Below are 26,479 nucleotides of genomic sequence, written 5' to 3'. Positions count from 1 at the left end.
ACAGTATCTGAGGGGTTTTGTTTGGTTTTTTGTGTGGTGGGTTTTTTTGTTGTTTTTTTTTTTGCTATGAGTTGTGATGTAAGGGTTAATTCAACTTGCCACCCACCACCCCGTAAGTGCCATACAGAATAGCAGCTCCTGCCCTAAGTTATGCCCCCAAAAGTTGGGTTTGGCCTTGCCATGACTCCATCCTGCTGGCTGGTGCAAAGGGAGGTGTATGCTGCACCTTAAACATATATCAAAGATTAAATCCTCCTCCCACTTTCCTCCAGCACAACTGAAAATGCTCCCCCAAGGTAATAAGTGTCTCTTTCTCCTAAGGCAGTGCAGTGGCTAAATGCCACAATTTAGCCCCAAGTAAGTGCTCTGTTTGATCTAAGTGACAAAAAAACTGAATTATTCTCCAAGTATACATTTTGTAAATGTCCTACTTTTTTCCCTCTTTTTTACAGAAGTGACTACTGAACCCCAATAAAAGATTACGTAAAAAAAAAAGGTTAGTTAGTAGCGATTCTTAAATATTTCTCTGAAAATGGATACATAACAATATTCAGCTAATTGTGAGAGTAGCTTTTTTAATTTTAAGGGAATAAAAATAAAACAAATTGACTTACCTTTATGTCTCTGTGCATTTTTCCTTTACTATGAAGATAATATAATCCCTGCAGTTTAAGAACAAGGTCTTTAGTTAAAGAAAATACTTACACCATTATTTAGCCTTAAACATTTTTCATTTTACAGAAAATTATTTACTAGATTAAAAGAATAAGGTTTAGGATACAATTCAGTGATTTACTGAAGTTAATAAATACTGTTTTGGCTGGTTGTGATATGAGAATGAAACTCTAGATTTTAACAATCATACATTCAAACTGTACTTATCCAGCAGCAGCCAATTTAGAGATAGGACAAAGAATGAACAGGGGAAAAGATCAGTAAATAAATATAAAGAGCACCACATTCATACCAGGAACACAAGGAGAGTGAGAATATTGTCCTGGGCATGTAGAGTGCCATCTATAAATTTTGCTTATTTTAAACATATTAGAACCTATGAATGTTATATTTTGTCAAAATATTGTAGTTTTAATATCATACACGCTTTAAGGGACAATTTCATAATCTACAAAAACATTCATTCATAAAACATTCCAATAATGTGTGTGTGAGGTACTTCATTTATTTTTCCAAAGCAATAAAGACACACTAAAGGAGAACATGTTATTTTCTCAAACAATCAAAAATTAATAACCCCAAAAATCTCATCCTATATAGCTAAAGAAATGCCCCATTTGAGAGAGATCTCAAGACTCTCAGACTAGAAGAATAAAATGGAATCAAAGTTTCCCCAAAACAATAACTAAATGCAAGAGACCACACACTGTTGCCTGGAGTTTTCTAAACAAAGAAATATGTATCCTGTAAATAAACTAAGACATATGGGTATATTTTGTAAGAAAAGACCTATAACTCATTTACATATCCAAAACTGAGTTTTCAAATTCTCTACTGATCTATGGTATAAATCAAATATCTTATTTAATGCAGTTATGCACACATGGACAAATGCATATGTAGTTGCTTCATTTTTAATTCAAATTTAACAGCTTCTCCCAGTCTTCAATCTTCCACTGCCAATTTCATGACTACAGGGAAGATGAAAGGTCCTAACCTCCTTTTAAACAGCTCTGCAATAACTTGAACCAGATGACAGAATAATTCTACATTTTGTGAAGGCTATTATACAGGATCTTCTCTTTAGCAAAAGATAGAGTAACTACAAAAGAAAAAGGACACTAAACTTTCTAAACTACTACATGCCACAAGGGGCACAGCAATGGTTCCCTCAACCCACCCAGCGATATTGTTAACCTACCCAACTATACTCAGCCCAGCAGAAGCAGCTGTCCTAGCTCGGGGCCTCTCCTTCTGCCCACGAACATGATACAGTTCTGTGGCGACCTAAAATCCTATTTTCGACGTCTCCGACTCAAGGAATATTTCCAACATACCTCTGAACAACATACTAATCCACAGAGACCTCCCTACCAACACTACAAAAAGAAGGATTCTACGTGGACTCCTCCTGAAGGTCGAAAAAGCAGACTGAACTTCTACATAGAGTGCTTCCGCCGACGTGCACGGGCTGAAATTGTGGAAAAGCAGCATCACTTGCCCCATAACCTCAGCCATGCGGAACACAATGCCATCCACAGCCTCAGAAACAACTCTGACATCATAATCAAAAAGGCTGACAAAGGAGGTGCTGTTGTCATCATGAATAGGTCGGAATATGAACAAGAGGCTGCTCGACAGCTCTCCAACACCACTTTCTACAAGCCATTACCTTCTGATCCCACTGAGAGTTACCAAAAGAAACTACAGCATTTGCTCAAGAAACTCCCTGAAAAAGCACAAGATCAAATCCGCACAGACACACCCCTGGAACCCCGACCTGGGATATTCTATCTACTACCCAAGATCCATAAACCTGGAAATCCTGGGCGCCCCATCATCTCAGGCATTGGCACCCTGACAGCAGGATTGTCTGGCTATGTAGACTCCTTCCTCAGGCCTTACGCTACCAGCACTCCCAGCTACCTTCGAGACACCACTGACTTCCTGAGGAAACTACAATCCATCGGTGATCTTCCTGATAACACCATCCTGCCCACTATGGATGTAGAAGCCCTCTACACCAACATTCCACACAAAGATGGACTACAAGCCGTCAAGAACACTATCCCCGATAATGTCACGGCTAACCTGGTGGCTGAACTTTGTGACTTTGTCCTTACCCATAACTATTTTACTTTTGGGGACAATGTATACCTTCAGATCAGTGGCACTGCTATGGGTACCCGCATGGCCCCACAGTATGGCCACATTTTTATGGCTGACTTAGAACAACGCTTCCTCAGCTCACGTCCCCTAACGCCCCTACTCTACTTGTGCTATATTGATGACATCATCATCTGGACCCATGGAAAAGAAGCCCTTGAGGAATTCCACCATGATTTCAACGATTTCCATCCCACCATCAACCTCAGCCTGGTCCAGTCCACACAAGAGATCCACCTGGACACTACAGTGCTAATAAACAATGGTCACATAAACACCACCCTATACCGGAAACCTACTGACCGCTATTCCTACCTACATGCCTCCGCCTTTCACCCCGACCACACCACACGATCCATCGTCTACAGCCAAGCTCTGCGATACAACCGCATTTGCTCCAACCCCTCAGACAGAGACAAACACCTACAAGAGCTCTATCAAGCATTCTTACAACTACAATACCCACCTGCGGAAGTGAAGAAACAGACTGATAGAGCCAGAAGAGTTCCCAGAAGTCACCTACTACAGGACAGGCCTAACAAAGAAAATAACAGAACGCCACTAGCCGTCACCTTCAGCCCCCAACTAAAACCCCTCCAACGCATTATTAAGGATCTACAACCTATCCTGAAGGATGACCCAACACTCTCACAAATCTTGGGAGACAGGCCAGTCCTTGCCTACAGACAGCCCCGCAACCTGAAGCAAATACTCACCAACAACCACATACCACACAACAGAACCACTAACCCAGGAACCTATCCTTGCAACAAAGCCCGTTGCCAACTGTGCCCACATATCTATTCAGGGGACACCATCACAGGGCCTAATCACATCAGCCACACTATCAGAGGCTCGTTCACCTGCACATCCACCAATGTGATATATGCCATCATGTGCCAGCAATGCCCCTCTGCCATGTTCATTGGTCAAACTGGACAGTCTCTACGTAAAAGAATAAATGGACACAAATCAGATGTCAAGAATTATAACATTCATAAACCAGTCGGAAAACACTTCAATCTCTCTGGTCATGCGATTACAGACATGAAAGTTGCAATTCTTCAACAAAAAAACTTCAAATCCAGACTCCAGCGAGAAACTGTTGAATTGGAATTCATTTGCAAATTGGATACAATTAACTTAGGCTTGAATAGAGACTGGGAGTGGCTAAGTCATTATGCAAGGTAACCTATTTCCCCTTGTTTTTTCCTCCCCCCCCCCCCCCCCCCACGACGTTCTTGTAAAACCCTGGGTTTGTGCTGGAAATGGCCCACCTTGATTATCATACACATTATAAGGAGAGTGGTCACTTTAGATAAGCTATTGCCAGCAGGAGAGTGGGGTGGGGGAAGGTATTTTTTCATGTTTTGTGTGTATAAAAGAAGATCTTCTACACTTTCCACAGTATGCATCCGATGAAGTGAGCTGTAGCTCACGAAAGCTTATGCTCAAATAAATTGGTTAGTCTCTAAAGTGCCACAAGTCCTCCTTTTCTTTTTGCGAATACAGACTAACATGGCTGTTACTCTGAAACTTGGTATTAACATGATTCTTCCAGATGATCAGATGTTTTTAGTCCTTTTATTTTTCCCAGAAGACTAAATTATGTACAAATTAGAATGTTCGCTACCTGTAGTGTTTCTCTGCTAACATAGGCAATCTGCTGTTCTGAAAGTGGTCCAGTCACTGCAAGAAAGAAAATATACTTTTTAATTTTTTTTTTTTAAACACAAAAATTGTTTAATTTTTTCCTGGTGTTGTGATTCGCACAAGTTCAGCAGACACACAGAAGCACTAGTCTATGTTCTGTGGCTCCAGTTGTACCATTTTTACCCTGAAACTAAATGATTCTAAAAAAGAACAGCAACCCTCCTCACAAACTTTTCGAATTTGACAAAGTAAACAGAAGAAATATAGATGGAGGCTGGGATTTCTCAAAGGAGATTAAGAGAGTTAGGTGCTCACGTTCCACTGAAATCTATTAGAAGCTGGGTGCTTAACTTGCTTAGGCTCCTCTGAAACTCCCAATCTTCACACAAAACACACCACCTTGCAATATGAAACTTGAGAACAAATCTAAATCGGTCTTCCCTTTCCTGAGGATCTTCAAATAAAATAGGACTTACATTTTGGAAGCAGGGAGTTCTGGAATCAGGTAAATCTGGATAACTAAACGACACGAATGCATGGATATTTTGAGAAATATAATTACCAGGGAACTAGAGTATACGGAAATCCTTTGGTGTTACCTCTTAGGGTACACCTACATTGCAACAGAAAAACAGCGACGCCAAGTCTCAGAGCCGAGGTCAACAGACTTGGGCTCACAGGGTTCAAGCTGCCAGGCTACAAATTTTAGTGTAGATGTTTGGGTTTGGGCTGGAGCTTGGGCTCTGATATCCATCCCCACGGGCTTACAGGTCTAGAGACACTTGACCCAGACCGGACGCGGCCGTGCCACAGGTCTTTTATGAAAGCGTAGCCATACCCCGCAGGGCGCAGTCTAAGGGGCTGTTTAATTGCAGTGTAAATGTTTGGGTGTGGGTGGGAGCCCAGCCTCAGACCGCACAAGCGGGTAGAGTCCCAGAGTCCAGGCTCCAGCCCAAGCCCAAACGTCTACACTGCAGCTGAACAGTTCCTTAGCTCGAGTCCCATGGGCCCAAGTCAGCGGACATGAGTCAGCAGTGGGTGTTTAATTGTAGTGTAGACATAACCTAAGGATTTAATTGTTGAGGCCTGAGGTCTGATTGGACTGAGACATGGCTTGGAAATTAGTTAAACGAGTACAGAGTCTTCCACTCTAAATAGAAGGGTTGAAGCCAAAATCAGTAGTTACAGGAAAGCATTACTACAGGACATCTGTTCAACCCACTTATGTGAAATAAGCTCATTTCCTAGTGAGCAGGTCTTCCACATCACAAAAATTATCACAGTTGACGCTCTTATCAATGTTAGCAGAAATGCCAAGGACAGACTTGGCCACTCAGATAACTTCTTGGGTCATTATAATGATCAGAGCATGTAAAATGATCCTTCAGTTTGATTACTGTTATGAGATAAACCTGAAGGTATGTATGCTGTTTTACTTTTCCAGTGCAGAAGATGATACTACTGGTTGGGAAGTTGTGGGATAAATATGAAATTAAAGAATTAGAGTTAGCTTAAGTTTGATTAGTATCTGTGTGTTGTAAAGAAAGGCCTTGACTAGCAAGTAGAAGACAGGCCTTGAAAATAATGAGTTATAAGGCCAGAAGGAATGCAGTAGGGAGGATGCCAGGTTCAAAGATTAACTAACGAGATAAGGGAAATTTTTCTAAAAAGAAGGCTTCTGACTGACAGGGGTGACTGCAGATGGTTTTAAATAAGAAAAAGAATCTGTCTTAAAGGGATCCAGCATAAACCATCCCAGCCCGCATACCAGTGTTAAACCCTATGTGAACCCAGGTGCAATGGAAAAACTGGTCAACAAGGAGGGGAAGAAAGGCCTTGGGAAGATAGGAGGTTGTAAGTCTTATCTGGATTAAGACTGAAAAATAAGGGTGGACTGTCTCTAACTGGATTTTAGCTGAAGACAGTAATTGGCAATGACACCACTTGTCTGTTAAAGGGTATAAAAAAGTAAACTCTTACAGGGTTCATTGCTAGAAACTGTCTGACCAAGTTGGAGCAGACCAATATAGGTCTATGCACCTCTCGGTGTAGCCTGTTTGTAAGTATCTTGATCAAGTACTTATCAATGTTCTATTACCGTTTGGATGTAGTAAATTGCTTATTATTTAGGCGTTGTAAGCATGTTTAGAACAGTTACATAAATACCCATTTGACCTTTGGATTTAATAAAGGAATTTATGGTTAAACTAGTGTCGTAGTAATAGCTGGCATAAATAATAATTCCAACAGAAGTCTTTGTAATTTAGACATTGGTGGCTTGAAGATTCCTAGGGTGGATCTTTATCTGGAAAGATTGTTTCAGGGCTGCAATTAAATCCCCGTTTGCTACCTCGAATATTGTCCCTTTCATGCAGGTCCCAGTGCCAGAGTGATAAAATCCTTGTTCTTATATTTCCATTATCCTAACATTTTTCAAAGCCTTTTCTAACATAAATATGTATTTTTATCAACTAATGTATTCTTGCCATTGTGAGATAGATAGGGCTGTAGGAAAATTACGAGCTGCAATTTTGTTGCAGAAACTACAACTTTTACCTTTTACAGTTATCACAAATTTCAGTGGTATTGTGACCCTGTGTGCCAGATTGCACCACTCACTTATATTTGCCCCAGCCTCCCCGCCATCATGTTTGCCTTTGAGAGCCAACCAGGACATGAGTCATCTCTTCTGTGCTGCTGCTCTACTTTGGAAGGTAGTCTTTATGCCTTGAACCACAGCTTTAACAAACTGTGGCCACAATTTTTGAACAAAAAAAAAAAATCAACTTTTTTACAGCCTTAGCGATAGATTTAACTAATGTAATGCAAATAAAGCTAGCAATTAACATTCCACATTCAGCTAAGACCCTTTTTAACTGGGCTGTACTCTTGTCCATCAGTGCAACCTTTCACTTTTGCAACAATACGTGGTGTTTTCAGAGGATTGCTCATTTCACTGTTACCTTATCATTCGCCTCCCAACTCCTAAGTGTTTTGCCCAACTGTTGCATCTAATCTTAAACCATGTTTTGTAAACTGTTTGGATCAGGGATTATCTTTGTATTTTGCATCTTTACAGCACCCAGCATGAAGCCCTGATTCCTGTTTAGACCCTCTAAGCACTACTCTAATACAAATATCAATGTACATAACAATCTATCTATGCAAGCAACACCATTCATGATGATAGGTCCAATATACAAGCTATATACAGGTAATAATGTGTAATATAGTAAAGCCAAGCTCATACGAACTTGGAAGAAAAGTGGATATATGCTAAAATTGCATGACTGGAAGCATGTTCATTTTATTTTTTACATTAGAAATATTGTAAAATTAAAGACAAACAAGGGAGCAGTATATCAAAACACACAAGTTATTTCTCTCTTACCAGCACAGCCCTTCTTTAAAAATATGTAGTTAATTTTGTTTGTTTTGTTTTGGCAAACTGGTACTTTTTTAATATATAAACTGCTATTTGTCCTTAAACAAGTTAAAATTGTCATTAAATGGTTATAATATATCCTAAGACATAAGTAAACAATGTTCATCATTTAAAAACTTTCATTTTTAACCCTGTAAATACTGTAACTATACATTGGTCTAACAAGTTATATTTAGCTTTCACAGATGCGCAGTGATGGCTCACCATGATAAATGTCCTGTAGAGAACCACCTCCACAAAACTCCATGCAAATCCATAGCTTATCTCGCCTAAAAAGTAAAAGCATTCATTAGCCTTCCATATTTACAACTTGGACTATTACAGATAATTCAAAAGTCTTAAACATTAGGCAACAGAATATAACAAGCCTACATATTATGCAGGTACAAATGAAAACAGAAAGTATCTATGCTATATAATACTAAAAATATGCACTTAAAACAAACATCCAAGAACTTCATATTAATGCAATAAATTGGGGGAACAATAAGAATGAAGCATGTGTGTGCGTGCTTTAAAATGCCTAAGAATGGACTACCAAAGGAAATTTACTTCCTACTCAATGGCTAATTTGCTTTCTGTAGTAACAGTTGAGAGAATGCAAACACTGGGTTACTACCACTCCCTCAATCTGACTGGCAGGATAACGGCTTACCACAGCCCAAGGATTTTCCCTCTCTAAAAACCAGAAGAATGGAATGATCAACTAGTTCTCACAAAGGCTTGCTTTACAGAAGACACATTTGGAGAAAATTTGAATACTAAAACAGAGCTTCATTTTTTAAAATTTTTTTCCACTGATAATGTAACTTTTTAAAAATTTATAAAAATTACTTTTAGAAGTGTTGTGGAAGATACAGGTCTAATATGGTGCACTTCAGAAACACAAAGCAATGTAACGTCCACCACAACACTATCAGAAATGAAAGATAAAAAGAATATGATCTTCAGTGAATGACAATTTAAAATGCAGAGAAATGCTCTTTTCTCTATCTATAAAACTGACTGAATCAAATGAACCTGAGGATAAAAAGAGGCTATAAAAATCTGATTCATCCTATCCTAAGAGCCATAACTGACTGAGTGGGTTCATCCCACACAGAGTACAAGAATTGTTTATAAGTGTGCTCAGTACACCAACTAGAATTAATTCCTGAGTTGTTGCTAAACCAGTGCCAGCTCTAGTTAAGGCCGTAGGCTTTAGCTAAGAACTGACAAACTCACAGTGGAAACCAAAGGAGCTCACCTGTATGTTAATTTTGTTCAAAATAGATATTATTCTTATAATAATGTATTTAATGTTTAGACTCTATGAAATGCTTGTAAATTGCTACATGCATTAATCTCACTTGTAATGTCTGTATTCCATGCTATAAAGAAATATGCAAGTTTTGCTTTAAAACTTTGAAAATGTTTGCTCTGAACTTGTGAACCCAAGCACGGGATCAACGACCTCTCCTCCCCCTGCCCATTAAGGAGGTCTATCAAGATTAAACAGGCCATTAAGAAATATGACAATACTAAGGATTGCTGAATGATCCAACAACACTTTAGAAATGCTATGTGCAATGGAGCTCCTCCCACAGACCAGAAGGCCAAATGTAAAAGATTAAACAGGGTTACAAGGAAATTTGTCATCTCTTCGCTGTTTGCACTCTCACAGGACCAGAGACAATAAACTAAAGCAGAGATCCCCAGGGGTTACCCCTGGGTCCTCCCTGAAAGACATTTTGACTTGACTGATTACTACATCTCTGTCATCTTTACGAATTATACACGATAACTCATTTGTGTATATATGCTTGGTTGCTTTAACCTATAAATAACTAATTTCTTTTTCCTAATTAATAAACCTTTAGATAGTTTATTACAGGATTGGCTACCAGTGTTCTTTGGTGTAAGATCTAGGGTACCAACTGATCTGGGGTAAGTACTTGTCTCTTGTCAACCTGAATAGTGTGTGATTTTTGGTGTAATTGGCCATTTATCACTGAGTCCAGATTGCTTGGGTGACAAGATAGACAGGAGAGCCCACGGGGTCTGTCTGTGACTCCATGTTAAGATTAGTACAGTGATCCAGGAGTTCATACTTGTTACTGAGTTGGTGAAATCTAATTGTAGAACATACCATCAGTTTGGGGTGTCTGCACTGTTTTTGACAGTCTGCTCTGAGGTAGGCACTCATGGTCATGAGTCTCTCCAGTGTGACAGTTACATTTTCTAGATAGGTCTGTCTTAAATACTATAGCAGAGATTAATAAAATGACAAACATGAGGACAAGGAGAGAGGATAGACTTGTGACAACATACTAACTTTCAGTTTCCTGACTGAAAAAGTCAAGGATAAAACACTTCCAAAAATCAAATCAGAAGAAAATATTCAAACACTGAAATTGATCTTCTCCTTTCATTTTGGTGCTAAGCCTCTCTATTCCAACCTTCCCCTCCTACATCCTTTTCTAAGCCACCCTCAACCTCTAACAGTTTCTCTTGCCTTCTCCTGCACAGGACTCTCAAATTACAAGATCGTCTGCCCACTCTACCTTCTCACAGGTAGTTTGTCTGGCAGCAGCTCCCAACAGCTAAATATATTCCCAGACAAAATGTTTTGTTAAAATGGAGTTAAAGGTTGAAAGTAAACCACAGTAATTTAAGGATTAAAAATCAGCCTTACAAGAATGCTGTAATTTTTTTTTTTTTTTAAAGGCCCACAAGCAACAGAAACCCAAATTCATAGTTAAGGTTTTTATATTTATTTATTTGGAAGTATGGACAACATTCACAGTTAAAACACCCCAACAATCTTAACTCTGTCTTTAGGGTGATGCTTGTCTTCTTTGGCCCTTTCATACCTAAGAACATAAAGAACGGCCATACTGGGTCAGACCAATGGTCCATCTAGCCCAGTACCCTGTCTTCTGACAGCGCCCAATGCCAGGTGCTTCAGAGGGAATGAACAGAACAGTTAATCGTCAAGTGATCCACCCCCTGCCATCCATTTCCAGCTTCTGGCAAACAGAGGCTAGGGACACTTCAGAGTATGGTTTTGCATCCCTGTCCATCCTGGCTAATTGATGGACCTATCCTCCATGACCTTATCTAGTTCTTTTTTGAATCTTGTTATAGTCTTGGCCTTCACAACATCTTCTGGCAAGGAGTTCCACAGGTTGCCTGTGCACTGTGTGAAAAAAAAAAACTACCTTTTGTCAGTTTTAACCCACTGCCTATACCTAGGATATGATGATGAAACCCTCATCCATCAGATCAAGAGTTTGCAGGGTCAGGCTCCTACATGTACTCTCTTTAGGGAGAGTGAGGCAGTGTATAGAACATTCATGAGGGACACATAAAATCCTCAAAATTAAATAAAAAATAGTAATGCAATGTTGTTGTAGCCACACTGCTCCCAGGATATTAGAAACACAAGGTGGGTGAAGTAATATCTTTGACTGCACCAATCAAAGATATTAGCTCACCCACCTTATCTCTCTTTAATAAGATAGTAATGCCATTTTATTGTTAAGCTTTAAAGTTTGTTTCTAGCCATGCAGGGGCAGGAGATAACAGACTTTAAACTCATGACCATTTTAGATACCAAAAATTTTTTTTTAAATCTGCCATTAGTGAGAGAGTAAAGTTTGTCTATATTGGACAGCAGGCAGCATATACACATGCTGTTGTAATATACACACATCAAAATTGAATTAAGCAAACATTTAGAAACAACTATATTAAAGTACGACACGATTTTCTATCCAGTTTTATAAACGTACAACATCATTTCTAGCATGGACTTTTCATTACAACTAACAAATAGGCATTCCTTTACCTGCATCATAATCAACCCCTTTTTATAACTGTATTTGTAATTTCAAAAGTTTGCCCTGACCATTTATGTTTTGGAAAACTTACATATACAAAAACAGCATAAGAAAAAAGTTACACTTCAAAAGTCTTGTTTAGAGAAAACAACCAACGATGCGGCCACCCCCGCATAGGTGGTTAAAAACGTTAATATGAACGTAAGAGGCCAATTATCGCATCTGGTTGCATCTGGAGGGAGGGCCAGGTCCAATTAAAGGGCCAGGTCTTAGCTGGAGTAGGAGCTGGTCAGTTTCTATGGGCTTGTCTACCCTTCAAATGCTGCAGTGACGCCGCTGCACCTGCGCCACAGTAGTGAAGACACTAGCTACGCCGACAGGAGGGCTTCTCCTGCCAACGTAGGTCATCCGTTCCTGAGAGGCAGTAGCTGCTAGGTCAATGGGAGAATTTTAGAGTCGATCTAGCACTGTCTACATTGGAGGTTAGGTCGGTTTAACTGCGTCGCTCAGTAGTGTGGATTTTTCACACCCCTGAGCAATGTAGTTATACTGACCTTATTTCCTAGTGCAGACCAGGCCTATAAAGAGAGGAATTCCAAATGAGAAGGACGCTGGGTCTCTCTCAATCTCTGGGCAGTAAAGAGGAGAGGAGGGCGTTTATACCCTGATGGGAGACAGCAGCAGAAATGAGACTCCTGAACCAGGCCCCAGAAAAGGCCATCTGACAGGCAGATGGCCTTTTGGAGGGTGGGAGGGGGGGAGGCAACACCCTGGAGTGGAGGATCCAGATTGGGGCAAGACTCCAAGGAGGTAACCCCTGACAGCCTTCTGCAGAACAGACAGCTGGGGAGGCCTCAGGATGGATTAAATGATCAAGCACAGGGAAGAGGCAGAAACTTCTTTTGGTGTGACTTGTTGTGCTTTAGACTGCAGTGAAAAGACTGCAAAGCGAAGTCCTGGGGCCACTACTCTGGCAGAAGAGTGGAATGGAAGAGGAGCACACCATATTGCTGACCAGTGTCAAGTGGGACGCTGTCACCCTGGAAGGGAAGGGATTTTACAGTGCCTTAGCTGGAGAGCCAAGTCATAAGAGTGGGCACACAACTGCAGGGCTGGGGCAGATGTCTGTAGGGGATACTAGTTGATGAATGAGTTGCTACGCCATGTCCAGCCACAAAGAGGTGTGCCTGCGGTCTAAGCGCGTTTCCATAACTGAAGATTCAAGTACTGCATTCAAATGCAGGCCTGAATAAATTTAAGAGGAGAGAGGACCATAAACCAGAGCCGGCTGGAAAATAAAAATTCTGTTTTGTGATACATTTTAAAGTTTCAACATTTGTTTTTGTTTTGCATCAGAAGAAAAAACAGATCTTTCAAAAAAAAATTGTGAAAAACCGTTAGAGAGAGAGAGAGAGACACTTCAGAATAGCCAGCAGCCCAGTGCATTTATCTGTAATGTGCGAGACAGGTTGAAGTTCCTGCCCTGCCCAATTAGGAACAGGGACTTGAATCTGTCTCCCATGACCCAGCTGAGTGCCCAGCCACCCTGGTGATAGTCACTCTCTCTCACTGTCTCCTGCTGGAGCTATTTCACTTTGTATACATAATTAAATACTCACTGGGCCTCATTAATCTCTCACTCAAGAAACTATTCAAAAGAAACAAAAGCAGGGGAAGATGAGACACCTATTGAGTATGTTGATCAATATATGCTGGCTAGTGCCTACATCATATTAATATGTATTACCCACACTCTATATATTAATACACATTAAGCATAAATAGCAATAAGCACAAATATTATAGCAGTTACATAGCCTCCATTTACCTATATCTTTATTATAACCCTATTCACTTATGCTAAGTATCCCATAACACCTTGCATTAGCAGAAGCAAACTTTGGCTTAAGTAGATAGGAAAGCTGTCAGGACCAGGACATATGATTATTTTACTACAGCAAGAGGTAGGGAGTTATTCTCACAGGCCAATGCTAGTATCCAAAACAAAGATAAGGGAAGGAACAGAGCATTAATTTCAGGAATTCATATAATCTGATGGGTTGGATTTTAATGACATGTAAAGAGATGTGTAATTTATAAAATCATCTCATAAATACTAACAGCTGAGATGTGTAACTTTGGGAGCACACCTGCATATGGTGAACGTAACAATGCCGCATGATGCAGCTTTCTGGAGACTGGTATCATTGAACTTTTTCCCTGTACTAGATTATTAATGTTTTGTAATAATAATCCTGACTGCTACAGGCTGGTCACCTGAATATACTTCATAATGAACCAAAGTGTGGTCAAGCAACTGACTACAATTTATTAACAAGTGACAGCGTCAAGACCTCCTAATATGCTAAAAACTGTGCTATCAAAGGACAGGATGAAAATAAAATACAGAACTGAAATACGCATCACCTTCAGATTTCAAAGGGAATCCCAAACCACAACATTAGTGGCCTTCAGAAATGTTAAGAGTTTCAGTTTTCCTATGTACCACAATATAACGTCCTTGATTAATACTTATTTTAGAACTACTGTTCCAAATGCAAGAGAGTCACCTCCTCCTCAGTTTTTCCTCATAATTTCCAATCGTCAAATAGCCAAGATTTTTTTTTGGTGCAAAGTCTAGTTTACTCCATGAAAACATCACTTGCAGATGTAACTTGATGCAAACTAAAAGATATATGTTAAAGACGGCTACTATAATAAGAGAAAAATCTATTCTAGCAAAACCTAATTAAAGACACTTGTGCACACAGTTCTCTTTACATTTGGCATATTCGCCCTGCTGAGTTCATTCAGTGCTGTCCCAATACAGAGTTTGTGAAATCTCAATTCATGACCAAGGATGTGATTAAATGTCACCTACACTGAACTGTGATGTCCCTGAAGGATCCAGTCAGTAGAAACAGCCTGTTTATAGAGAAATAGCTTAGCAATTAGTACTGTTGGTAAAGGAAATACAGAAAATATGGCAGTGTAACAGTGGTTAATAAATTATGTTTTGCTGCGGATCATTCCTCTTCGGAGAGGCAATGCTACAGCATTTTTGAAATGAGCAAAAGAAACAAAAATTGTACCTGAGATAGCTGCCAAAATAAGCAACAATGTTTGGATGCTTACAGTCTTTCATCATAACGATTTCCTGCTGCACAACAGCAAAATCTTCCCCTGAAGAAGAAAACAATTGATATTTTTGTCGTATTTACATATCCATCCCTCGGAGTTTGGCGTTCAACGTTTTTTTTTTAAACTGAGGAGCTCGGGTCATTATCAGAATTTGTAATTAACTTCATTTTATATTCATGTACATTTCTAGAATACAGAACTTTGTAAGGCAACACACGTTCTAAAAGACTAAGGGAATAATAGGTAACTATATTCTTAAAATCAGAGGACTCCTATGTCAGGATGGAGCCCTAGTCCACTACTTGACACCACTTAGAGGACAGTAGCCACAGCTTTTCTCAACCCCTTTTTAAATTCAATTACTCTTTATTTAAAGGGTAGAAAATGATTTTTAAAAAAATCATTTACTCTTATACCTGTGTAGATTCTCTTGTGGGAAGCTCTGCTAGTAGAGACCAAGCAAGTTTACATTATATACGAAGGTTAAAAGTTGGTAATAATAATTTTGTATGTTAATAACAATGTTCCCGTTTATAGCCAGTCCTAAAAGTGAACAGCTTCCTGGTTGTATGCTCAAGAGTCTCTGCTCTCCTTGGCAGGAATTGCTGTATATAAAAGTTCCTCACTTAATTCTTTTCCCTGGCACCTTGCTGTGTGCGTCTCCAGATGTACTATCAATAATCTATGTTCTTGAAATATGGCAAAACTTGTTACCTCTAACCAGCATCTAAATCCATCTTGGATTATCTTCCTACAGAGAAATCATGTCATAGCACTCTTCAATGACCTTGAAACAAACTTAATAAGCATACAACTATACAGAAAGTGCTAAGTTGTCTTTTCAGGCATTTCTCCAATGTTGTTGCTTTGCCATTTATCTGAGCCTTGCTATCTGGTGCCTAGGTTGGGCCAATGTTTCCATTACAGACTCCAATTACCAGGTTTACACAGCTATAAAAACTTGGTCAAACTATAGGAATAAAGAATTCCAGTGTTTGTTTTTTGGGGGAGTTTGCAATGGGACAGGAATTAATTTAACCTTTTAAAAAGCTTTTTTTCCCCCAGATACTATTTTGCAAGCCAAAATTTCAAACATAGCTTTGAGCTGATTCTTAAGCTCATTCGGACAAATTAGTATCCATATGTATTTTGGAAAAGCTAGTTTTATAGGACTTATTTACTATCTATTAGAAAATACATTTTAAAGGAGTCCCCAGATTCTCCTTAGTCTAAAATAGCTTTAAGAACTTGGTAAAATAAAAATGTGTCTGACAGACTAGGACCTCCAACATTTATCTCTATGAAGAATTTTCTTCTTTAAAAAAAAAAAGAAAATATTTTTAAAAGAATGTAAAGAGATAGACTGAAAAAAAAATGAAGAAAATTCAAAGGTATCCTGTTATGACCAGTTAGTGCAGAAGTCTCTGGTCAATGCACTGTGTAAACCATAAGCCAGATTTTACAAAAGACCATTGTCCAGGAGTTGAGGACATACACTAAACTTATAGTGCTAGAGAACTTCCAATAGAGTTGACTAAATTATTCCTTGTGAAGATCAGATGTTGCAAATTTAGCCCTTTAAATTTCCAAATTGTTTGCAAACAATCATCATCAGACTTGTAAAACTTAATTTATTTTGTGTATTGAAAGCAAGTTTCAATCTACAGATTTCAGAGTAGCAGCCGTGTTAGTCTGTATTCGCAAAAAGAAAAGAAGTACTTGTGGCACCTTAGAGACTAACCAATTTATTTGAGCATAAGCTTTCGTGACCTACAGCTCACTTCATCAGATGCAGGCTGCAAATTAACTGCTCAAATTCAGCTGTGTTATTCATAGTGTATAACTGATTACCTAAATCACATGATACTGTTTCTGCTCCCAGACAGCATAAACAGCTAGAAATTATTCTCCTCCCCACAACCAGTCTGCAACTAGCAGACAGACTGTGATCCCTCTGAAATGTGGACCTTGCCCCCGTGAGCCAGGCTTTTGCTACTTGGGACAAAAAGTCACTCACTCAGAAGCCCTGGATAGCTGCTTCTATAAGGGAGGGAGGCCAGCTGGGACTTATCACAGCTATGCATCACCCTCCCTATCAGTTGCCAAAAACTCACATTGAAGTACAAACTGCTAGGCACAATTTAGGCCAGCATGACATAAAAGAAAATTAGAATTTTAATAGAGTCTCTCCATTTCAGGACCACCATACAACTTACATTAATCCAGAACACTGTCCTGAGGGTCAAGTTCATAGACAATGAAGGCAGACTGGAATTCACTCTCCCAGAAATAGTATATTTGAGTATAAGCTTGGCCATATTTAGAAAGAGTTGCAAGACATCTTTTCCACCTACTAAAAGCTGAAAAATCGGGTAATGTAACTATCTGCCCATGACTTTGTCTACTCTATAGCTCCAGGGGGAACATAGTGTTTCTATTCCTCTTACTCAGAAGATTAAGCCAATATAAATCACATACGGCCAACTACTGTGGTGGTGGTCCACTCTTTATATTACTATGTAAGATGTCCTGAGAATAGTTCCAGTTTCACAAACATGTCTTGTTTAGGGCTATCCTACTATTAAACTGATTTTTACTATTTAGGATAAGATGTGTATATGCAATACACATACACAAGACATATCCAGTTACAAATATAATCAGTTAAAATATTAAAAGATTTTCTCTTCTAACATGGACCTTAAAGTGAAACAGCACAACAGCTAAAAAATAATAATCTAAATGTACATCTTACAGTATTTGTTATGCTCAACAAGTCTAATCAGATCAGTCCTCAGCCCTAAAACACTTTATGATATGTAAATGAGATACACCTTGTAGAATCCAATTACATACACAATTAACACATAGCTCTATTATAGTGGGCCACCAGGTCTACTTTAGCTTTCTATTAAAAAGCTGAACTTTTCTAAGTGGTCTAAAATCTGCATGGTTACTCAGACTGATTTGAAATCTGGTATGCCTCGTGAGCAGAGATCCTACCAATCTGTTTGCCATGGAAAAAACACAAAAAAACATGGAATCTGCATTTTTACAGAGAACCTTTACTTTACATTTTGTGAAAAAACCAAAAACATTAACTAAATTTTACTGAAAGTGCCAGTGTCACTTATTCCAAAGGTTCTCAAACTGGGGAGCACACCCCCTTGGAGGGATGCATTATGTATTCAGGGGGGCGAGAGGGGGAAGGGTGCGTGAGAAGCTGCTGGTGGCGGCACTGCCTTCAGAGCTGGACACTTGACCAGCAGCCACCACTCTCTGGCCACCCCGCTCTGAAGATGGGGTGGAGAACGGCAGCTGCTGGCCGGGCACCCAGCTCTGAAGACAGTGCCACCACCAGCAAGCACAGAAGTAAGGGTGGCATGATATGGTATTATCACCCTTACTTCTCCACTGCTGCTGGCGGCGGCGCTGCCTTCAGAGCAGGGTGGCTGGAGAGCAATTCTATTAATTTTATTATCATGATTGATGGCACTGGCAGGCTTCGAACTTGTTTAAAAATTGTAAATATATCAACAAAACATTGTGGTCAACTGATAAATATATATATATAAATATATATGGTATTAGTGGCTAGGGAAAGTAAAGTTCAGCATTTCATTTAAGCATGGTGAAACATGGATTTTTATGCTTTTTTATTGGAGAATTTTGGGTTTTTTTAATCATGGAAAACTAGGATCCCTCCTCATGAGGGCTCTCTGGCTAGGGTGAGAAACAAATTTGGGGTTATTTTAACCAAGGGGTTCCTGAGATACAGCTTTTAAACAGGGGGTGGAAAGCTCTCTTAAGGTTGACATTTTCCTGAATGTTTTTTTGGGGATCAAACCATAGCTTTGATCCTGGCACAGGGGTCTCAACTGCTTGAGAGTTAGCCCCAACTAGCTCTTGGCACCCACTACTCCTTTGGGGGAGCAAAATTCAGTAAAATATTCTCCAAAGAGTTTAGCACACAAACTCAGTGGATTACACTGAGCATAGAGGTCAGAAGAGCCAACAGGATTTGTAGTCCTTTAAGTTTTGTTACAGCTGGGTAGCTCAATGGGATAAGCAGTAGTCCTTTGAACCCCACCAGTGTCAGTTCAAAAGCCACCTGGGGAAGAAATCTGGAAAAAGTTTGTAGGCATCTTGTTCAAAGCTTTCAGGGGGAGGACAGAGTTTATTTTATGTAAGAGGAATTTAATCAAAGTTATTCGGGGGGGGGGGAATCACATGTGAAAGGTTGGCTTGAACAGAACAGCAATTGGGGGTGAAGCAGCAGGAGTGAATAGGGACGAGGGGTTTGGGGCTATAGTGAAGGGATTATGGGAAAGGAACATGAAGGTAAATGGCAGGAGGACTGAGGGAAAATAGGGGCAGGGGCATTGTCAACCCCACATTCTCCCTTCCATTGCGTGGGCCAGCATTTGAAAGGCTAAGCCCCTCTTCACGACCTTCATGTATGCTGGAAACTGGGGGTCCCACCCCCCTGCGGTGATCTGATCCACACATACACCTTCCCCCATATGGGCTGTGATTTGTGGGGCTACCCCTCTGGGGGTGTCTCAGTCCTTCCACCTTGTGTGTGTGTACCAGGATCTGGGGGCCTCAGTCCATCTACGGGGGTCTGAGTCTCTCTCCCTAAACCCCACCAACATCAGCTTGGATCTGGGGGCTCTTGTCCCTCTAGGTGGTCTGAAAATATATTAGGTATATGAATGCTTGCTGGGAGGAGAGGGTGATTGGGGTGGGAGAGTGGGTGGGAATAGGGAAAAGTGTGGGGGGGGGGAAGACGCCTGCAGCAACAGATAGAGTATTACGGGGAGGAGGATAAATTTGGAATGGTCGTAGGGAAAGGAAGGGGTTGGACAAATGTAAGGGGTGGCAGAAGAACTGGGGGTTCTGAGTGTGGAGGCCCATCAGCCCTGAATTCTCCCCTTCCGGATGGGTGCTGGGATATGGGGAAGCCCTATGCCCTGCAAGGGTTTGAGCCCCGCTCCCTTCCCAATGTGCGTCCTGGGATCTGAGGGACCCTGCGCTTGGGGTGTCTGAGCCACTCTCCATGTCCCTCTGCATGAGCTGGGATCTGGGGGGCCCTATCCCTTTGCAGGGGTGTGAGATCCTCTTCTTGCCCCGTGAACTAAGCGGGGGCAGAATGTAATGCAAATTTAAACATCTGAAATCCATTGAAACGAACAATTAAGATACTTGTCACCAGTGTGTGGAGGGTGATAAGGGGAGCTGGCAAGCCTCGAAGCAGAGGCAGGAAGCCCAGCTGGGGGTAGGTAGTGGGGGTGAGGGGCTCAGTTTAGTGCAGTTCAGGCACATAACCAAGGAAGTGTGCAATCCTCCACTAAGCTGCTGCTTGTGACACAGCAGAACAGTGGAAGGCAAGAGTAAGCAAGGAGCAACTTCTTGCATGCCAAAGGCTCCTACCGTGCTAACAATGGTGTAATGGGATGGGAAGGGGAAGGTAAATCTTGCACAGGATGCTACATGTTCTGGGAAATGGTGAGGAAATGGGATGGCAAAGGACAGAGACACACCTGTCTTCTCGGACACCTTTAAAGTTATTGTAACCACCATGTGATAAAACTGTCAAGATTTGGGGCCACCGACCTTGTCAGAGATTTCTCTTACCGGCCCTGTTAGCAATTACACACTCCAAGCAAGACCATTGTCCCCATTCCACAACAGTGGGGATACAGAAGGGGAGGAGCACTGAGGAATCACACAACAACTGTGTGGCCTAGTGGAGAAACCACTGAATTGGCACTATTCCTGGCTTTGCCACTGGTCTGCTGGATGACCTTGGGAAAGCCACTTCACCTACCTGTACCTCACTTTCCCATCTGTAAAATGGGGATAAGGATGTAAAATTCATTACAATCTACTGATGCAACACACTATATAAAAGCTAGGTCATCTTCTAATTAAATTAGTGACAGTCCTGTACCATATCAACTGCAAAGCTATGTGAGAACTACAGCTACCCAAATGACTACTAACTCCTGCAACAAACATTTTTCTATTTAAAAAAAAAAAATAACACTAGGAAACTTCATTAATTCAGAGTTAAGGTTGCCCAGAGATATCTCATACCCTTCCAGAACACTGAGTCAAGCAAACTCAAACCTCTGAAAACCAGGAAACAGAACTAAGGTACATGCTAAAGCAACCTTAACTCTGGCTTCTTTGAGAGATGATCCAATAATCCCACAGCACACATACTCATACTCTGCCTTTGCAGATCTTGTACATCATTCAGGGAACAGGGCACATGACACCTGCAACAGTCAAACGCCTGTTTGGTAAAGCAAAATTTGTTTTAGGTGAGCTGTACTGAACAGGAGTTCTCTGTCCTGTTCCACACCCAAACAGGTCTAAGTCTGCTCCCAAAAACAGTCCCAACAGTTGTTAAATTTTACAGCCCTTCACTCTTATCCAAAATATTCCATTTAACACTACACTTTCACTTACCCATCATTAAACCCACCAACTGCTCTCGTATCCACCGCACTGCTGATAATCTGCATGGCAAGAAGACCCCTGTGCCCCCTACTGACAACCTGCACAATTCAGTACTGGAATGCTGAACAGTAGATCCCTCAAGGTACATATGCACCTCTTTCCTCTGATCACACACATTGGGGGGAGGGCCTCTGACCTAGATCTTCTTACATGACCATCACACCTCTACCAAACTGTTCCAACTGATGCCTCCACCATTCAGTACACTGACACCTAACACAAGGAATGCAGTGGAATGCATGCAGATAATTTCCAGTGGCTAGTCCCAGCTCTGGGAGACAGAATTAGGATATGTCTACACTGGAAACTTCACAGCCCTGCCACAGGAACGCTCCTGTGGCAGCGCTTTGAAGTGCTCAGAGTTGCTGCGCTCAGGGGGTGATTTTTCACCCTCCTGAGCCAGCAAGTTAGAGCACTATAAAATGTAAGTGTAGACAAGCCCTTAGTATTGCATTGGGGTGAACCTTAACTCCGAATTTCCTGGTTTTCAGAAGTTTGAGTTTTGCTGAAGGGCAGGAGATACTTCCACATAACCTCAACTCTGCTTTAAGTTTTTTCTCAGTGAATTATAGTGTGTTTTAGTCAGGGTCTTCATGAGTATTTCTGGACTCATGGAATATACTGAAGTCCTGGACCCTTCCAGGTCATCTATTACTCCTCCTATCTTTCTCGAGTAGTATTCCACACCTTCTCTCACTCTCCTTCACTTTTGTCTCACTGTCTTCATTTCTCTTACCATGCATAGTTTTCATTTCATACAGACTGATAAAGCGTTAACTGAATATTGTTAATATCTAATACTTCATGATTTTGGAAAAAATGTACACCTTACACTAAACTGAAGCTTTAAAAAGTTTCCTTTTAAATGTTTCACACCCATTGTTTGCTCATTTCTAGTACAGTTTCTTAGACTATATCTACACTCATAGGTGCCAACTCTGTGGGTGCTCCAGGAGTGGAGCACCCACGGAAAAAAATTAGTGGGTGCTTAGCACCCACCGGCAGCCAAGCTCCCCAGCCACCCCTCCAGCACCTCCCGCCCGCTGGCAGCCCCGCAGATCAACTCCCCCAGCTCGCTTCCAGCTGTTCCGCAGCGTGCAGGAGGTGCTGGGAGAGAAAGGGAGGAGAGGGGACAGGGCAAACTCAGGGAAGGGAGGGGACGGAACTGGGTGGAAAGAGGCAGGGAAGAGGTGGGGCGGGAGCGGAGTGGGGGCAGGGCCTTGGGGGAAGAGATGGAATGGAGGCGGAGCCTGGGATGGAGCAGGGATTGAGCATCCCTGGGGAAAGTGGGAAGCTGGCACCTGTGTCTACACTACAACTGAAGGTGTGATTTGCAGCTCAGACACGTTTAATCTAGCTAGCACACTAAAAACAGCAGTGAAAACATGGCAACACAGACTAGGAGTGTGTGTACGTACCCAGAGGGACTGGGAAGGTTTGTAGAGCCCATGCTGAAGACCATGCCACTGTGTCTTTGTTACTATTGTTAGCATGTCAGATTAAACATAGCACAGATATGCCTATCCAAGGTGCAAATCATACCTTCGAATGCAGCATAGACATACCCACAGTACAGACTTTGTCCAATCTGATGCTCATTCTAAAAAGATTGTATGTTTACAAAAACATAATTCCTGGACACTTGATTTTCTTTAAGAGGATGCCCTGATTCCACTCTGCCACCCCTATCTTCCCGATACTAACCTGCATGGTGGGAATATTTGAGAATGCTGTTCTTATATTTATTGGTTATATCTAACGCAAAATACTACACACTTTCTGCAGCATGATATGCAGAGACAGATGTAAGACAGGAGTACCACAGCTAGAGTTAGCAATGTAAAACAGCAGGCAAAGCAACACAATAAAAAATTAAAAGTAATCCTACGCTTTTTTTTTTTTGGCGCATTTCTTTGTGTTCATCCTTCCATCCTTAAAAATGCATGTCAATGAAAGAGGGGATGCATAGCAGGAAATTTGGCGGTGAGGGGACCAAAAATTATCCCTATCCTTCTTGGTCATTTTTTTTTTAAACGTTAATTTTGTAAAATAAGAGCAAACAAAAATGAGCACAATTAAAACATGGAAAATATCTGAAGTCTGTAAAGTGGTAAGCTTCACCACGAGGGGACACTTACCTGGTTCCAGTTTTATTACTTTAATTGCTGCTAGCTCACCCGTGTTAACATTCCGAGCCTATAAAAAAAAAAGAGAAAAGTGGATCTTAATTTTATTTTCTTCAGTAATGTGAAGAGTTCATGCCAGAGCAATTAAAAACTCACTACATAAACTAAACATTAATTTTTTTTTTATACAAATGCGCTGTTTTACAAGTCTGCGCTAAATTAAAACATTTTGCAGATCTGTGTGTTACATCAGATTTACGATTAGTTTAAGGCTAGGAGGGTTTTTTCCGTTAAACGTGTTACTGTAATTAAACGTAACGGGCCATACATCATATATTCTGATTAGCTAAATAAGCATGGCTGTGCAGTTAGCACTACTACGCTATTTAGAACTTCTTTTAAAGTACGATCCACATGACCGACTGATGACAATACGCCAAACGTCGCTGAGAAGTCGCTGGCTTCAAGAAGTCACACACCATAATCCAAATTTTATAAATTCAGCCTTTTTTCTCCTTTCTTGCCCTGCCATCTTTTCAAACAAAATGGTGAACTATGCATTAATTCTTAACCATGCTCACAAGACTGAATTTTGCAATCACAACCTGGAAATCTTTAACGAGTTTTATATGGACATTTACCATGAAAAAGTCTTGAGAGAAATTTATTTTCTAATTACAAAAGCAAACTATCTTGCAAGGACACTAAAAGTTAATCTGGAATAAAGTGTGCGCTTTGGTACATCAGACAAATTATGCAGCAAGGGTCATGAATTATGCTGCACTGATGCTCTACAAATTTGTGACATACTGGGAATTGGGACAGGTTGCTTACAAATAGTTTCAGCCTACATGGCTCCCAAACTGGGGGATCAGAAGGTATGCAGTAGTAAGCACACTGCCTTGATGAGAAGCAGCTTCCATCTAAGGCTCTTGAATCTTGTTGCTTTCAAGACAGTACTTCAACCTTTTCTGCTCTGTATTCTACTACATACCGTTAGTTCCCTACCCCCACCTACCCACAGTATCTTCTGCCTGTGAAGCTACTAAAATCAGCTAAGGAGTTAGTAGACAGTATGAAAACAGCCCTCCCACTGTCCCAGCCCAATATATGTATGTAGCAACTTGATTTTGAGCAGCATCCTAGAAAACTTACATGGCAATTGCTCAGCATCAGAATTACATTATATATTGGGGTGCTGTTATGCAAAAACGTACCTTATGTTACAGTAAAAAATTAATAGAAGCTAAATTTTAAGAAGACATTAAAAAGAAACCCAAATACAGTAAACAGCCTTCCCCCCCCCCCCCTTTCTTAACTAATCATCTAGGACCACTGCTTGGAAGAATTTACTGGTCCTTAAAAGTATTTTGTATAAGTCCACCAGTGTGTTTCCAGCCCTGCCGAGTCATAATATAATAATACACCTTCAAACGACGTTTAGATTATCAGTTCACTTTTCCACCCTTTCAATTACAACATGATGTTAGCAGATAAGTGACTTGAAAATTTTAAGACCAGCTTTACAAAGGTATTAAGGTGCCTAAAGAAGATGACATCAATGAGTTGGATTTTCAAAAGTTTCTAGGCATCTATCTGTATCTTTAGGCTCCTAGGGATCTTTAAAAATCTGGCCCTTAGAAGCTTAAGTCCCACTGCTTTACAACAAAACTTAGGGTACTAGATCATGTTTGAAAATGGGACTTTGAAGATTTTAAAAAACTGAGCTGCTATCTCCATCATTATGCTTGTGAAAGCATGAAATTCTACCTATCAAATGGTATAAAGCCTTTCCTTCTAACCGTAATGGTGTGAGAGATGAGCTTGTAAACTCATGTTTGAACTGGAGTTGAGAAAACAGCAAGATGTTAATCAATATGTGAAACAAGAGAGCCTGGCAACCTGCCAAGCCTAGAAATAAATTCTGCAAGGCAGTGGGAAAACACAATAATCTCAGATTTCAATCTTTGGTTTTCTACCCTTAGCAGTTCCCATTACTAGAATTTAAACTTCTCATTTTTCCTTGGCATAGCAGTACTTTTTTGGCACTGCTACAAAATATGTTAAATAGATCGAAACTGTCTGCCTCTGGATGGACAGGATGACATACAGAACAAAGGCTGTCTTTTCTACTTGACAGGTTTCAGAGTAGCAGTTGTGTTAGTCTGTATTCGCAAAAAGAAAAGGAGTACTTGTGGCACCTTAGAGACTAACCAATTTATTTGAGCATAAGCTTATGAAGTGAGCTGTAGCTCACGAAAGCTTATGCTCAAATAAATTGGTTAGTCTCTAAGGTGCCACAAGTACTCCTTTTCTTTTTTCTACTTAAGTTTTGGCAATTGTAAGGACATTAAAATGGCCACACTGGCTCAGACCAATGGTCCATCTTGCCCAGTATCCTGTCTTCCAACAACGGCCTCTGCCAGACATCTGAATTTTCCACACCCGGAACAATGTAGTTATACTGACATAAGGTTGTAGTATAGACCAAGCCCCAGGCAAAAAATCAGTCAATGACTTTACTTAGCCCTGGGAGAAGCTCTCCCATTGGCATTGGAGGTGTCTTCACTAAGCCGCTGGAGCACTGTAAGTGTAAATGAGCCCTTAGTGTTTGGCTGAGACCAAAGCTTGCATAAGGGATAGATGGCTGAAGGTCAACCAGGATAAGACAAATATTTGTTGGTTACAAAAGCAACCAGGAAATATGCAGACACTCCATAGGAAGGTCTGCATTCATCTTCTGTTTATACTTGCAGCCAAACTGACTCCCAGTTACTTCTGATGATCAAGAAATAACAATGGCCAAGTGTGGTGTGCCCCCCCCCCCCCAGTTATATATGGGTGGGAGCTTGCAGTGGTTTCTTTCAAATGCAGACTTCGCTACTGTTGCTCATGCCTTTCTAAACTCAAGATTAGATTATGGC

General features: G+C 40.7%; 1 protein-coding gene across 4 annotated transcripts in view; it reads right to left on the bottom strand.

Annotated features, from left to right (window-relative positions):
• The window catches only part of MAP4K3 (mitogen-activated protein kinase kinase kinase kinase 3), a 134,894-nt gene that overhangs the window by 93,982 nt on the left and 14,433 nt on the right, over positions 1–26,479 (bottom strand). For all 4 annotated transcript variants that reach the window (XM_048842403.2, XM_048842404.2, XM_048842405.2 and 1 more), the window contains exons 2-6: positions 23,568–23,625; positions 14,853–14,943; positions 8,144–8,208; positions 4,475–4,530; positions 615–662 (exon numbers count right to left, since the gene is read on the bottom strand). In XM_048842403.2, coding sequence (XP_048698360.2) covers positions 615–662; positions 4,475–4,530; positions 8,144–8,208; positions 14,853–14,943; positions 23,568–23,625 — 318 coding nt within the window. The remainder of the gene's footprint in view (positions 1–614; positions 663–4,474; positions 4,531–8,143; positions 8,209–14,852; positions 14,944–23,567; positions 23,626–26,479) is intronic.

The sequence above is a fragment of the Caretta caretta genome, chromosome 3, assembly GCF_965140235.1.
Source record: "Caretta caretta isolate rCarCar2 chromosome 3, rCarCar1.hap1, whole genome shotgun sequence".
Lineage (NCBI taxonomy): Eukaryota > Metazoa > Chordata > Testudines > Cheloniidae > Caretta > Caretta caretta.
Note: the sequence above shows the minus strand (reverse complement) of the source record. Positions and strands in the feature narration are given on the sequence as shown.